Source organism: Vigna angularis, chromosome 3, assembly GCF_016808095.1.
Source record: "Vigna angularis cultivar LongXiaoDou No.4 chromosome 3, ASM1680809v1, whole genome shotgun sequence".
Classification (NCBI taxonomy): Eukaryota; Viridiplantae; Streptophyta; class Magnoliopsida; order Fabales; family Fabaceae; genus Vigna; species Vigna angularis.
The window spans coordinates 22,918,184-22,933,208 of NC_068972.1; the positions used below are offsets into that span (position 1 = coordinate 22,918,184).

A 15,025-nucleotide genomic window follows, 5' to 3' on the forward strand; every position below is an offset into this window, starting at 1 on the left:
AATGAAAATTATATTATAGAAAGTAGATTGTAAGACAATCCAAATATTATTAGTCTTTAGATTTAAAATTAATGAAAGTTATTATATATTTATGATTGATAAATTTAATGACTTTATGATTACTGATACTTATTATTACCTCTTTAATAATTATTGAAATTTTTTGTGATTATATTTTTATATGACTTATGATTTTACAGAAAAAGAGATAAATATATCCTGTAGATATTTCGAAAACACATTTTTTGGTTATTTATGTTTGTTGTTGTGTATATTTAGATCATGTAATATAACCATATACTAAATATGCAACCAAGAAAGAATATATTATGGAATTTTTGTTATTGTATTGTCCAAAAACTAAAGATTTTGATGTGTTATAAAAATAAAATTACACATTTAACTAACTATTGTCCCCTAAATATGTTAAATTGATTAACGTCTACTTAAGTGAAAATAAGTTTGAATTATTTAAATATAAAATCTATTTTTAGTTTTTATTTAAATTAAAAAAATTAAAATTAGATATTAAGGAAATGAAAAATACTATGTTGATGGTATTTTTCCAAATAAATATATTAATTATAATAACCCGGGTCATACCATAAAATATTACTTTATATGATCCTTTATTTAGAAAGTCCTCCTCTATTTGAAAATAATATTGACAGTTTAACTATTTATTTTGTTTTAAAAAATAAAATAGTGTATAATTGTTATTTCGAAATATTTATTTTTAGTTTTATTAGTGTAAACATTTATAGTTTTATTAGTGTTCGATTTTAATTGATGTAATCATGATTTGATGAGAGAATGCATGATATATATATACATAATTTTTTATGATATATAAAGATGATAATTATGTTAACATATTGAATGTGTTATATTTAGATCTTATCTAAGTATAAAATATTTTAAATATGTTTTGCAAAATATTTTGAAATAAATAGATTATAAATTAAAATATTCAAAAAATAAAATAGTGTATAATTGTAAACATATTTAAAATATTTTATATTTAGATAAGATCTAGATATAACACATTCAATATGTTAACATAATTCATCTTGGGTTATATATGTTTTTCGTCTTTTAAGTATCACACGATTTTGGTTTTAGTTCCTATTCAAAATTTTGATGGTTTTTAGTTCTTGTAGTTTTGAAACTCTTAGTAATAGTCCTTAAAAATGGATGGCGTTAAGTTTTAGTAGATGTGGCAAACGGCGAGGTCAGGTTTGATGTCAACTGTCGTGCCACGTTGATTGTTTCATTTTTCAAGTTGAATCTAACTTCGTCCACTACGGCGACCCAGAAGCTTCCCGTTTTTGTCCCTCGCCCTCCACGTCCTCCAGCAGCACTGTGGCTAGGAAGGTGTCGGCATCGTTGCCGTCCACGACAACCTCTTGGTAGGCACACACCCATAACAACATTAACCATGGTTATTTCAGGATCAAAAATTATATTTGTATACAAAGTTATGCAAGTTTTCCTCCAGAGATTTGTAATTTGATAATCATAGAAAAGATTACTCCAACCAATAATATTGTCACCGCGAAAGTTATCAGCTGAGTATTTTACATGGCCAGAATTTCCTGAAATTTCCACAATGAATGCAATCATATCTATTTAGGTTTATTTTGGAGGATAAAAGTAAAATAGGATCGACTCTGACTCTGAATGTTTGATTTTTACACCAAAAAGAGAGCCAAAAGTTATCTCCGTAATTTCAGTATAGCTTACCTACACTAAAAAGGCACGATCTAAACAAGTACAACTTGAGAAATAGTAAAGTTCTTTGCTGAGATCAATTGTGATAATTACACATTACTCATAGTCTCACAGAAGAAATGGAATTATAGCAAATCGATTACTTGGATAATCTTTAAATTTCTGACTATACCATTTATGTGTTTCCACAGCTGCGAATGACAGATTTGCCACCTATAAAAGAAATATGCCAAAAGCAAATGAAAAAACAGAAGATAATTTGTTTAAAATATTAAAACCTTGCAAAAACTGCAAAAGAAATATTACCACAAAAGCAAAGAGTAACCAGACTGTTAGGTTGGATCCTCCAGTTGCGACCACAAAACTAGCGTATATAACCTTCATCATTATCAAATATTAGGCTTTTCATATCAAACACATAAGCACAAGTTATAAGAGACGGAAAGAGGCTTACAATCTCAGAGAGATAATGTGGAGAGGAGACGATTTCAAACCAATCACCATGAGGAATTACGTATTCCTCTGCGTCCGTTGAATGTCGTAGAGAACCCTGCCAAAATTATAAAACTCATAACCTGACGATAATTGAATATAACAATATTAATATAACCTAGTCTACATCGTTACAAAACTAACATATTTGCTTCATACTCCAAAATTTCATTTTAAAGAATTATTTGTATATTAGTTTACAAAAATGTCAAACAAAGCAGAGCAAATGAAAAAAGCTATAGATATTTAATTTCTGACGCCAAATTTATCATCTATTGTGACTTGGTAGCATTAGTATAATTCTATATCAGTGAGATGAAAATAAATAGCAACTAGAAGCCATGAAGATAAAAAGTCTCAAAATCTAAGATTTAGAGGTCTAACAAGTAGATGATACAAGAATCTTATGGCAGTGGTATTGATGAATCCAACCCCATAAGAAAACAGCTGCAGAAATCCAATGCTTCCAACCCCATAATAAATCAATCCTCTTTATTTTATTATCTTCTGGAGAACAACCAGTGATAACTAAAAGGTAAAAATACAGGAAATTACGCAATCAATCTTTATGTATATAGTGTTCTAAGAACATAGGTGTGAACCTTCCTGGCCACGGTGCTGCTGGAGGGCGTGGAGGGCGAGGGGCAGAAATGGAAAGCTTCTAGATCGTCGTAGCGGACAAAGTTAGGTTCAACTTGAAAAATGAAACAATCAACGTGACACGACAGCTGGCATCAAACCTGGCCTTGTCGTTTGCCACATCTACTAAAACTTAACGTCATCCATTTTTAAGGACTAATACTAAGAGTTTCAAAACTACGAGGACTAAAAACCATTAAAGTTTTGAGTAGGGACTAAAACCAAAATCATGTGATACTTAAGGGACGAAAAACATATTTAACCCTTATCATCTTTATATATCATAAAATATTATGTATATATCTCGTGCATTCTCTCATCAAATCATGATTACATCAATTAAAATCGAACACTAATAAAACTAAGACTAATAAAACTAAGAGATAAACTAACAAATAAAGAAAAGAAGAAGAAAAAAAAAAATATATATATATATATATATTAATTATATAACCACCAAATTTCATATTAATTATTTTTTCAAAATAACTTATTTTGATCCAATAAATTAAAATACTAAAGAGTTTCTCAAAAACAATTACATCCAATATCAAATTCAATATGTAAAAATTTCAAAACAAAAAATTCAAGAAGAACATAATTTTAAGACATGAATTAATTACCAAACATTCAACCCAGTTAAACAACTCAAACTATAAAATCAAATCAAATCAAAACTCCAAAAGTTTCTATATCATTAATTTTTTTAGTAAAATTTAATTATGCAATAACCTAGAAAATAAAGTATTAAAATTGATAGGTGTTTTAAAATAATGAGATTAAATGTTTTAAAGTTAAAATAATTCAATAAAATAAATAGAATTTCTTAAACTTGTCTCATTACTTAAAACAAAAATCATCTCTCTAAAACTCTTTCTCTTAACTTTATCTAGATTCTCTCTAAAAATTTAACTCCTCGTTAATCTATTTGACGATCAGGCAGTTCCTAGAAGATCACGACTGTAAGAACCTGTATTTTAGAAGTGGTGGGGACATGGTGGTCACCCACCTCTTGCATTATTAGAATGCAATTGTTGGAGGTGCATTTACGGGGGAAGCTTAGCAAGGTGAGGGTTTTCATTTTTGGCATGTGAGAGAGAGAGAGAGAGAGAGCAGCCAGAGGGAGGGAACCCTTTCTCCCGTTTCCAGCCGTCCAAAGAGCACCCATGGGAAGCTGTACCAACTTCAGAAGGGCTGAGAGGAGGATCTGGGTTGGGCATCTGGTGGGAGTGGAGTCCTTGCAGCAAGATCTGGGAGAGGAAGTGAAGAATTGTTGAGGTTGCAAGGAGATCTTGATCTCCACGTCTGGGAGGAGATAGATCCCAAAATTTACAAGGAAGTCTTCAAGAGGTAAGGGGAGTTTGATTTATTTCCTTGATTTTTGAGATATTATATGTTTGTTGCAAATCTGGGTAAAATCTGGGAAGAAGGGGATGAAAATGGGGGTTTCTGGGTTCCTCTGGAATCTGGTGCGATTCTGCAGAATTCTGCAGAATGCGCGTACGTCCAATTTTGGTGAGTCAAAATTGGACGTTCGTCCAATTGGTGCTCGACCAAATAGTGGTCGGCCAAATTATAACGTGTAAAACGAGCGTTCGCCCAACTAGTGCTCAACCTAGGTCGGACAATTTAACCGTTCGGTCTTGCCTCCTCCAGTAACGAGCGTTACGTTCGTTCTAGGCTTGTTCTGTGAGCGTTCGGTTTTGTATTCTCGTGTAACGAGCGTCAGCATTCGTCCTTGAGTTAGTTAAATATTAGACGTTCGTCAAAGATATTATCTAGTGAATTAGAGATGTTAGACGTTCGTACTTAGTTTAGTATTCGCATTGTACAGATTGTGAGCGTTCGTTATCAATTGGTATTCTAGGTTTCAACTTGAGCGTTCGTCCCTAAATTGGCATCCACAAGAAGTAATCTTGGGCGTTCGGTATGGAGTATTAGTGATTGCAGTCGTTCGTCCTTAATATGGATTTTTAGGTTTGAATCCTGAACGTTCGGTTTTTGGGTATAAGTGAGCGTTCGACAATCGGTCTTCGTATAATAGTGATTATAACTATCGGTTTTAATTTGGTAGTCTCAGCTGGTGATTCTTAGCGTTCGGTTTTGATAATAGTAAGCGTTCGGTTTTGATGAGGTATTCTCAGGTTTAGCTTGTGAGCGTTCGACCTTAAATTGATATTCTAAGTTTGAATCTTAAACGATCGGTCTAAGGTGTTAGTGATTATAGCGTTCGGTCATAAGCTAACCTTCTTAGGTTTTAATCTTGAACGTTCGGTTTTTGGGTATAAGTGAGCGTTCGGTTTTAAGTTGCTTATTCTTAAGTTTTGAATCTTGAACGATCGGCCTTGGGGTATTAGTGACTAATGAGCGTTCGGTCGTTAGTTTCTGCTGATCGGTTAAGTTTTGATTTTAGCACCGTTCGGTTAGCTGTTGATTTATGTCGTTCGGTCAGGCTTCTTTTAATGCTGTTCGGCAAAGTGACCTAGTGGTTCGACTAAATATCAGAACATTCGTCCTAATCATGTCCAGATTAATGGGGTTTGAATTGAGTGTTCGGTATTGAGTTATTAGTGAGTATAAGCGTTCGTTCTTAACTTGGAATTCTTGGGTAGAAATCTTGAGCGTTCGGCTTTAAGTGTTCGGTTTGGATCTTGGACGTTCGACCTTGGTTTAATTGTGATTGTGAGCGTTCGTTCTCGGTGATATTAATCCTCAGGAAGTACTCGTCAGAGGTATTGTTACGACTACGCTTGCTCTTGAGCGTTCGTCCTTTGGGGCTCGGTTTAATAACATTTGGTGTCCATAGGCAGCGTTCGGTCGTTGATGATAATGGATCCCAGAACGTTCGTCCAGACAGTATCCGAGTTGGAAATAGCGTTCGGCAATATTGTATGAATCCGTGGGAGTATTTTGAAGCAATTATTGAGAATTGTTGGTTATTTCCTTGATCCAATATTGGTTTATTTATACATGTTATTGAGAATATGTATGAATTCGTGATTGAGCACGTTTATTCTGTTGGAGGTGGTACATACACTATGTTATTTACTTGTAACTTCGTCTGTCTTTTGAGCATTTTTGCTAGTCTCACGCGTGAGACTGAGATTCGAGTGTCACCTTCTTCTACGCGAGGAGGTGAATGTCTCGCCCAATGACTTCGGCTCGTGTTGAGTATAGTGCATCGTTATGCGTAGTATCGATGTTTTTACTCGTTAGTCCTTGAGGAGTCGGGGAGATAGGTCTGAAGTCGTGATGGAAGACGGCTCGGGTCGCCTGTTATTGAGAGCAGGTTATGACGACGAATTACAAGTAAACGACATTAGTTTATGAAAGACTAGTCTGCATCGTCATGTGGGTCGAGTTATCATGGGAATTGTTATAGTTTATATGTAATGGGTTTATGATGTGATACTTCTGGTTATTCATCTTGCATGTTGTGGCTGTGGTTTCCAACCGTGATGATCGTACTGGTACGGGAGAGATGGTAGTGCAGATAAAGCTGGATTTGGAATAATTCTTCGAGAGAGATGGGAAGTAAAACTTGTTGGGTCAATAGGTAGCAACGTGCGTTATTATTAGTGACGTTCGGTCTTGGTATTATTTACTTTCAGGTAGCAAGCGTTAATATGTAACAGTTGATCTTGATGTTAGTTGTTCTGAGGTAGCTAGCGTCTGATCTTAATTTGGTACCCTGTGGTTTAGTTTGATTACGTTCGGTCAGTACTGAGGTGTTCAGCAGAGTACTCTGGGTGTTTAACCCAGACTCAAGCGTTCTTTATTCTAGTGTTCTGTCTCGTAGCGATGGTTCTTAGAGAATGATCTTTATTGGTGATGTTGCTCTGAGGTTGCAATCATTTATGGGGAGTGACCGGCCTTGATATTCGTTGAGGTAGAGATCGATTAATAAATAGTGATTAGTCGTGATGATGCATGATTCAGGCAGTGATCATTCATAGGTAATGCTCGGTTTGGATGACGCTTGTCTCAGATAAGGATTGTTAACGGTTAGTGGTCGTACGTAGGGAACATCGGGTCTCGATGAGGTTACCCTCAGATAGTGTTAAATCCAGTAAAGTGATCAATTAAGCGTTCGTTCGAATGGTACTTAATCTGTGGTGCGCGAGATTTGATCTTTGAGCGATCATTTGAATAGGGTTCGAAATAATAGTAATTGTTCTAGTAGAGTGCGCTGTCTCAGCGTGCAGTCTAAGCGCTTGATCTTACTAAGCATTCAGTCTCTTGGTGTGCGACCTAATGGTACCCGGTCTAATAGCGTTTGATGTCTAGTGTCGAGCCTAAGTGATCAATCATAATGTTCGGCCTAATAGTATTCGACCTGACGTTCGGTTTCTAGCGTTCGGCCTAGTGTTTGATCTCAGTGTTCATTATGAGTGTGTTCGGTCATTATGGTTTTCTGAGTTTAGCGTTCGGCTCAATTGTACATGATCACCTAGCGTTCGTTCAAATGGGATTCAGCCTAATAGTATTCATTAGATAGCGTTCGGCGGATAGCACTCGGCAGATAGTGTTCGGCAGATAGCGTCCGTCCAAATAGTATCCGGTCTTAGAATGTTTGGGAAATAGCTTTGTCTAGTAGCTCATCAATGTATCATCCGTATGAGTGTCTAGTAGAAATTTTGGTATAATGGTATATGGGAATGTCTAACCTAAATATTATATGATGTTTATATCAAAGCAATTATGCATACTTTATAAATGATATATTGCATGTTAACTCACCCTTACTTATTTGTGCATGTATCGGAAAATCATATTTTTGCGATGATCGTATAACGTTTTTGTTATACGGGAGCAGATGAAGGAATGTCGCGTGATTTGGTGCAAGTGCAGGAAGAGATGGAAGAATGTATTAGAAGGATTCAATGTTATCTTTACTGTTAAGTCTGAGCTGTAAACTTTGTTTAGATTTGAGCTTGAGGTTCGGGGTGTTACCGTAATTGTATATTTTAAATTTTGAATTTTAAAAGGGCAAAAATTTTTGGGATGTTACAACGACGGAGTAATCTTCACTTCGATTTGATCAATTTTTAGTTTTGAGCAAGTAAGTTTCGGTTCCTTTTTCCTTTTCGCTTTAGGTTGAGATCATGCATGGTGATCTTCCATCACATGTGTGCTTTTATCTCTTCTTCTGATTTCTTCTTGATAAGAGGTATTAAGGACTATCTCTGATCTCATTTATGTGATTTGTAAGCGTTTTTAGAGTTCCTTGAGCTCTAAGAAAGGTTTAGAATCAATGTGAAATTTGTGATAACTCTTTAGAGGTAAGAGAATCTAGTGTTTGTACTTAAATTGGATTATAATGTATGAATTTTGATTATGATAATATATGTTGTTGTATATATGGTTGCCTGTGTATGGAATGCTGGTTTTGGTGCCAATTGTATTTAACTGAAAATAATGAATGAATGAGTCTAGAAATTTTGGTCTAAAGGAAAGATTTGAAGTTTAGAACATGTAATTGGGTCTTTTGTGACTGTTTGAGAAGAAGAATGAACTGATAAATGGTTTAGGTGGAATGAGGGTCACCATGGAATGGTTATCATGTTGTTAAAGGGTATCTTAAGGGTTTCAATAAGTGAATTTATGAGAAAATGGTTGGTTGGAGAAAATAGAAGTTTGGGGACAGTTTCTATGTCATTTAAAACTTATTAAAACTTTAAAACCAGGAAAAAATATGATGTGGAATCCAATAGTGGTTAATAAGTGTGTATTTGCATGTTTTTTTGTCTAAACGGGGTTTTAAAATGTGAATTTCTTAAGGAATACATCTGTGATGAATTGGATGGTTTGGGGTGAGTTGTTATGTGTATTCAAAATAATTTAGACCCTTAGTTTTCAAGGTTTTGAAGTAGAAGGAGTATGGGTGAGTTTGTGTAGTTTATAGTGATCAAATGGGTTTATGGTAGTTATTCTAAGCTATGAATGTATTTTCAGAGGTTTCACAATGTCTAGAAGGTCCTATAGATCAATTAAACATGTATAGAGGGTAAAGAGGGTCAAATTAGAAGTAAATGAGAATATGTTGTAACGTTGGGCACCCTCTAAGTGCCCCTTAACATCCTTTTTCTGAGAGGATTTCACCTGAGTGCCCCTTCTACCGAGAGGAATTTTCCCAAGCGCCCCTTTTGTCAAGAGGGATTTTCCTAACACCCTTGAGTGCCACTAGGCACTCCATTACAATGAGTTTGGCGCTTGGGCACCCCTTTTCCAGGCGCTGAGCACCCTTGGTTAGGTTTTTGGATTTTCAATTTTAGGGTGTTTTGTGATCTTTGATTCATTGTTTGTGATACCTTAATGAATGTAAATGATTGACTACTGAGTTTATATGAAACCAATTATGTGAATGAAGGGTTGTTGAAAAGAATTCCAAGGAAAAATTTCTTAATGTTGCTATCTAGTGTTGCGTGTATAAATGTATGGAATTACGTATTGGAGTTTATCCTAACACTCTAATTATCATCCATTCTCTAGTAGAGAGGGATGAGAGATGTGATGAGAGTAGTAAGAGGTTTTTGTATAGGGACCTTGTTTTGGCAAAAGACATTATAAATGACTAACTTTGTGTGATAGCTTGGATTGAGCTAGATATATTATCACTATAAGTGCATAAACTACCTTAATTATGAGTGAATTGTTAATGTATTATATGAATTCTTTTGTATCTTTAGCTTATCCTTTCTGTTTATGTATTGTTTGTGTGTTCTTGTGTTTTTTTCTTGACTGTGATTATCTAATGGGTGTGAGCAGATGACAATAAGGTGTCTGTAGAGTAAGTCTTGGAAGAAGGATCAACATATGTATAGTTTTATTATAACTAGTAGATGTATAAAGTTTTGCTTTAATTGGTTTGTATATAAAATTTCTTTTATAGTACTATAAATAATTTTATATTTCTTATTGTCGACTAGTTTATTTTATTAAAATTGTGATAACTCTTTTATAATATTTATACTATATTTTGGAATATTTTGAGATGTTACAAATTTTTAAAATTTTCTAATAAATCCAAAGTATGTATTATATGTGTGTAAATTGGTTTATGCCTCATTTATCCATATTCAAATTCGGAATCATGCTTCAGACAGTAACTATAAAATTACTTCTTTATTTTTCTATTTATAACTTTTCCAACCTTAACTAAATTATTACTTCATTTTTTATTATTTTAAATATTCTCATTTAATACTCATAAAATCGGTTCTTATACACAAAAAGTATATTAAATAAACTTGTTATTTTAGACGTTAAAATTGAAATATCTAAAAATAATAATAATAATTACAAAAATTCGAAAAATAATACTGTAATTAATACAAAACAAAAAAGTAATGATTCTATGAAAATTAAATTTGCATATAAATTCAATCATGTCTCTCAAAATTTCTAGACACGACTGCGCACAGAACTTCCACAAAATCACGTAATTTGCAAATCAGTTTTGTACCTTAAATAAAACATTGACACTCAGATTTTATAGAGTTCTCTTATTGAATTAAATGTCGCACAATTCACAACGTCATTCTCATTTAATGAAAGAGACAGATTGGTATATTAATCATTTTGACGTGGCCTTCTTATTAGTTTATTCCCAAAAGTCACTTTTTAAATTATTTATTCATATTCTTAGAATATTTTTATTCAACTTTATGGCATTGTCGAGGTATGAACTGCGTAACTCCAAAGATTGTAAAACAAGTCATGGACTAAAAGAAAGATAAATAACTATCAAATGCCAAAAACTAAAATTTGCTTTGTCCCTATTCAAAGGACACATATGACCTATTCTACTAAAATTACTTTTCATTCTTACATAGTCAATTCTTCTCTCTAGGTTTTTCTAAGTATTATATAAAATATTACCACACAATTTTCTAACCAAAGTTTTAAAATATATATTTATAAAAAATAGACTTGTCTAAGTTAATTTTACAAAAATAATTAGTTTATTAAATATCTAATAAAAATCAGGAAAATATTATCTTATTTTATAATTCGTGAACTTTCCCTTAAAATTTTCGATTTATGTCGTGACATGGAAGTTATCAAATTTGTTTCTGTAAAGACTTTATTTGAAAGCCAATGAAATTTTCCAACTATAGGCACTACATCATTTTCGATTTTTTTTTTCAAATCACTTTCATTGAAGCTTTTTACCATCGATTTTGATGATGATATACATACTAAAGATATTATTAATAGTTACTGATTAAGGAAAATCCCAAATTTAAGGAACCCATATAATAAATGTTTACTTATAGACAACACCTGTAAGATATTATTTTGTAAATGTTACTGGCTTGATAATTTACTAATCACTAAAAACAATGATGAAACTCACTCGTTCGTCCATTCGTTCACACAATGTATTTATGGAAACAAATGAAATATAAAATTTATTCTTTCCATATTCTTTTATCTAACTCCTTTCTTTTTTTATATATCTTTTCAGAATTGGCTTAGATTTTTTTTTTTCTATAAAACTTAGAACAAATTTAAACATTTCTTCAAATAAGTTACAAATCATCATACTTAACTTATATTGTAAATGGGAATTATAATATATTTAATTTTTGTTTAATAGTTTATTTATAAACCTAATAGAACAATTTGTAGATAGTATAACACTATTCAAGAAAATCAATAACTATGGTTCCATAGCTCATACATGATTTTTTACTTTTTAACGAATTTATAAATAAATACATTTTTTTTAGTTTAATACCATTACTTACATGATTTTTTGATAAGATGTACGGATTATTAAAATTTTCATTTCACTTGGCATATTCATTTTATATTTTCTTACTAGTCTCCTCTATTTCTCAATTGTTAATGTTTCGATGTCAATTGAAATTATATATATATATATATATATATATATATATATATATGAGAACAATTTATAAATAAATAAATTAATTTGATTTTTAAAATAATAAATATTATTTTTATTGAAAAAGGAAAAAATTATTTTGTAATAAATATAAAAATATATTTTATATTTTTATTTTATTATTTTTTTTTCACTCGTCCGAACAAGGTAGAAAATTTTTTCTATCATTTCAAATATTAGAGTCTAACATGTGCTTGATATTAAACTTTATACAAATAAGCATTACTTATTTTTAAATTTTTTTATAATTCATTTTAAAAATTAAAAAATATATTTGATATTTTTTTCAATTCATTGTTGTTAAAAAAAAAGGAAAAAATAAGAGAGAGAAAAGATGAAGAGACTTAAAAGGAGAGAAAGACCTATAAGAAACAAAAATACAATTATATCAACATAGAGATGTTGAATATCCAGTTCGCACCTTAAAAATTTTCAAAGTGTACAATAAAATGTCTATTTTTTTTAGTATAAACAAAGCTACACAAAACTTTTTGCCATCATCTCGTGGCCAAAGTTCTCTTCTATACCCATTGCTTGCAAGTCTTTTCGAGCCTCAACATGATGTTTTCTTTTGTCTTTGTCATTTAACAATGTGAAAATTATATTGTCACATATTTGTAGTATGCATGACATCCAAGTTGTATCGCAACAAATTAAACTCACATTATGGAAGTTGAAATAATATGTTTTACTTCTTCCATTGTTCATTTGTTCATTTGATATGTAGTGGTGTTTTTTTTCCAGTTTCTCTTTCATTTATTTAATGATTTAGTTTATTCTCAAATGTGATATTTATTTTATTGACTTGCTCAAAAAAATTCTCAAAATTTCCATTAAATTGGACTCGGATGAATCAAAATTTGTTCCCTCTAAAAAAAACGATTGATGACCCATAAAACGTCATTTATTAATGGAAGACAAAGTCGAGTTGTATCAAAATTACAAGATAGATAAGTTAGGCTAATATAAGTATTCTATCTTGAAAGCATTCTAAGACCAAAAAAGTTGCTAATGGTCCATAAAAGACATACTTGCATCTTGAACACTTCATTTTTTGAAGTCGTATGTTTCAACCCCTTTTTCCCATAACTTTTTCAACTCTAATGTAAAGGGTTACTTGTAGATGTCAATGTCATCACCTGACATTCACTTTCCAGGATTTATACTTGAGAGAATAAAGTTTGTTTACTTCATACACATCCATGAAGGAGTGATGTATGGAATGAGAACTAATGGCCAAATACTATAACTATTGTTCAAAGATCCAAATCAAAACCATCACTTGTTAAGGACAATTGTACATTATGAGGATTTGAAGCAAAATCAAGATAGTTTAGATCAAAAGTCTGCCTTTGAATCTCTAAGGTGCCTCATCGACATATCATTGGTATTATTCTTAGTATGCTAAACCATACTCTTAAATGTCTTTGAAGACATAAACAACATTTTCAATAGTAGGATCAATGGAAAGTATTGTAAAATTTTTGCTAGCAAATGTTTTTATTGCTTCTCATTTATCAAATTGTGTTCAGTAGTAGTTTCATGACCCTTTTGCTTCCATTTAGATCTCTTACATGTTGTGCACCTCTTTACCTTCATCCTCTCCCTAATATAACATACAATCGTTAGGACAATCATGAACCTTAGTATAATGAAGGTCAAACTTGTTGAGGAGCTTCTTTGAATTATAATTAGATGAAAGGATGTTTGCATGTTTAAAGACATCTTGCAACAACTTAAGGATCATGTGTATTGCTTTATTGATAATTTGACACGAAACTTTAATGTGATATAATTTCACCAAGAAAGAAAATTTTGAATACTTTATGCATCCATCATAAAGTGGTTTCTCCCTATCTTTCAATAAATCAAGCAATTCTTTATCCATAATATTTCCTCCATGTTGTGATTCTAATACACCTTCTTCAACCTCATATCTATTAAAAAAAAGTGATACATTACCTCAATGTATAGGTTAGCGTTGTAGTTTTGTTCAAATGCACCTAATATATCAAAATCTAGTATAATATAAACCATATAATTAGTTTTCTATATACAAAAATTAGAAAATAAAGTATATATGGATGCACATTAAGTTATAGTCTTCAAGGAGGAGTCTTCATACCAACAACAAGTCCAACAAACACTTGAGTGGTGAGTAATGATAAATGTTGATCTCGTTGTTCATATTCTATGCACAGGTGATTTTGTGAGCAATGCACCATGTCATATTTGTTTGAAATCTTTGGGAGTGCATGTGATTTTTTCTGATGTGCAAAGTCATTTTATCAAAATGTCAAAGGTCTGTTGTGTTGTTCATTTTCTTCTGCGATTTCATGAGGGCATGAAGTAGTTCAAGTTTGGGGGAGTTGATAAGTGTGAAAAAGAGTTGTTTTTACACTTATAAATGAGCTCAATCTTGTAATTATTCATGTTATTCCTCAGTGAAAAGTTGTAATAGGGAGTAGATTGTTATGTAAAATATTGTACAGGAAAGGGTGTATTATTTGGACTTTGTCAGCCAATTCTCGCTCAATGCAAGCCAAAATTCGCAGAGCCAGTAGGAAGAAATTCGCATAGCGCACCATCACCTGTGCGCTAAGCGAATAGCACCAGTTAAAGAAGCAGCAGTTTGAAAATTCGCAGAGCGCACACATGTTTGTGCGCTGAGCGAATTAATTAAGTTAAGTGGCTTAAAAAGATGTGACAGAAAGGCATAAACCATCTTCTGACACACAAACAAAGCGAGAAAAATACTGGAGAACTTCAGGAGACACTCAGGAGACCTTTCAAGACATCAAGACTTCACTTTCTGCAAGGAATTGCTGTAAAGAGTACGTTTGAGATGTTTAGGATAGACTAAATTTTCTGTTCATTGGAATTGGTTGTATGATGATACATTAATGTAAATTTCCTCTACAATATATGTTTATGTTCTTGTTCTTTTCTTCACTTGCTTTTGATTATACGGAAGTATAATTCTCTTTAAAAGTTCTTTTGTACTGAGAAGTATTTTTAGAACTAGAAACGTAAGAAAAGAAACTAAAAGTATGTACGCTTTGTGCTTTTGGTCATTCTCAACATCTGAATTTAATGCAAAATTATCTGTTGAATTAATTAAGGAATTAATAATTTAATAGATAATTTTAGAACTTGTTTTAAGGAATTAAACCAAGATACTCTTATGTGAATGCTTGAGCAGAGAATGTATGTTTCCAAGATTTTACTATAATGTTAGTCAAAGACCAA

At 32.0% G+C, this 15,025-nt stretch overlaps 1 protein-coding gene across 1 annotated transcript; it reads right to left on the reverse strand.

Moving 5' to 3' along the window:
- Window positions 1-1,836: 1,836 nt before the first annotated feature.
- Window positions 1,837-4,082, reverse strand: LOC108324616 (polyprenol reductase 1). The gene is made up of 6 exons (XM_017557558.2): window positions 3,913-4,082; window positions 2,826-2,884; window positions 2,621-2,751; window positions 2,186-2,281; window positions 2,038-2,109; window positions 1,837-1,944 (listed from the first exon to the last, which is right to left on the reverse strand). Exons 1-6 carry the CDS (start codon window positions 4,080-4,082, stop codon window positions 1,840-1,842), a joined length of 633 nt encoding a protein of 210 aa, XP_017413047.1. The 3' UTR covers window positions 1,837-1,839.
- Between the last annotated feature and the right edge of the window lie 10,943 nt (window positions 4,083-15,025).

Excerpts from the sequence above, each read along its gene's own strand:
- LOC108324616 (XM_017557558.2), bottom strand. The coding sequence starts at position 4,082 with ATGCCCAACCCAGATCCTCCTCTCAGCCCTTCTGAAGTTGGTACAGCT. Across the intron at positions 2,752-2,825 it reads GCAGCACCGTGGCCAGGAAG|TTATCACTGGTTGTTCTCCA; the intron begins GTTCACACCTAT and ends TTTACCTTTTAG. Across the intron at positions 1,945-2,037 it reads GGTTACTCTTTGCTTTTGTG|GTGGCAAATCTGTCATTCGC; the intron begins GTAATATTTCTT and ends TTTCTTTTATAG.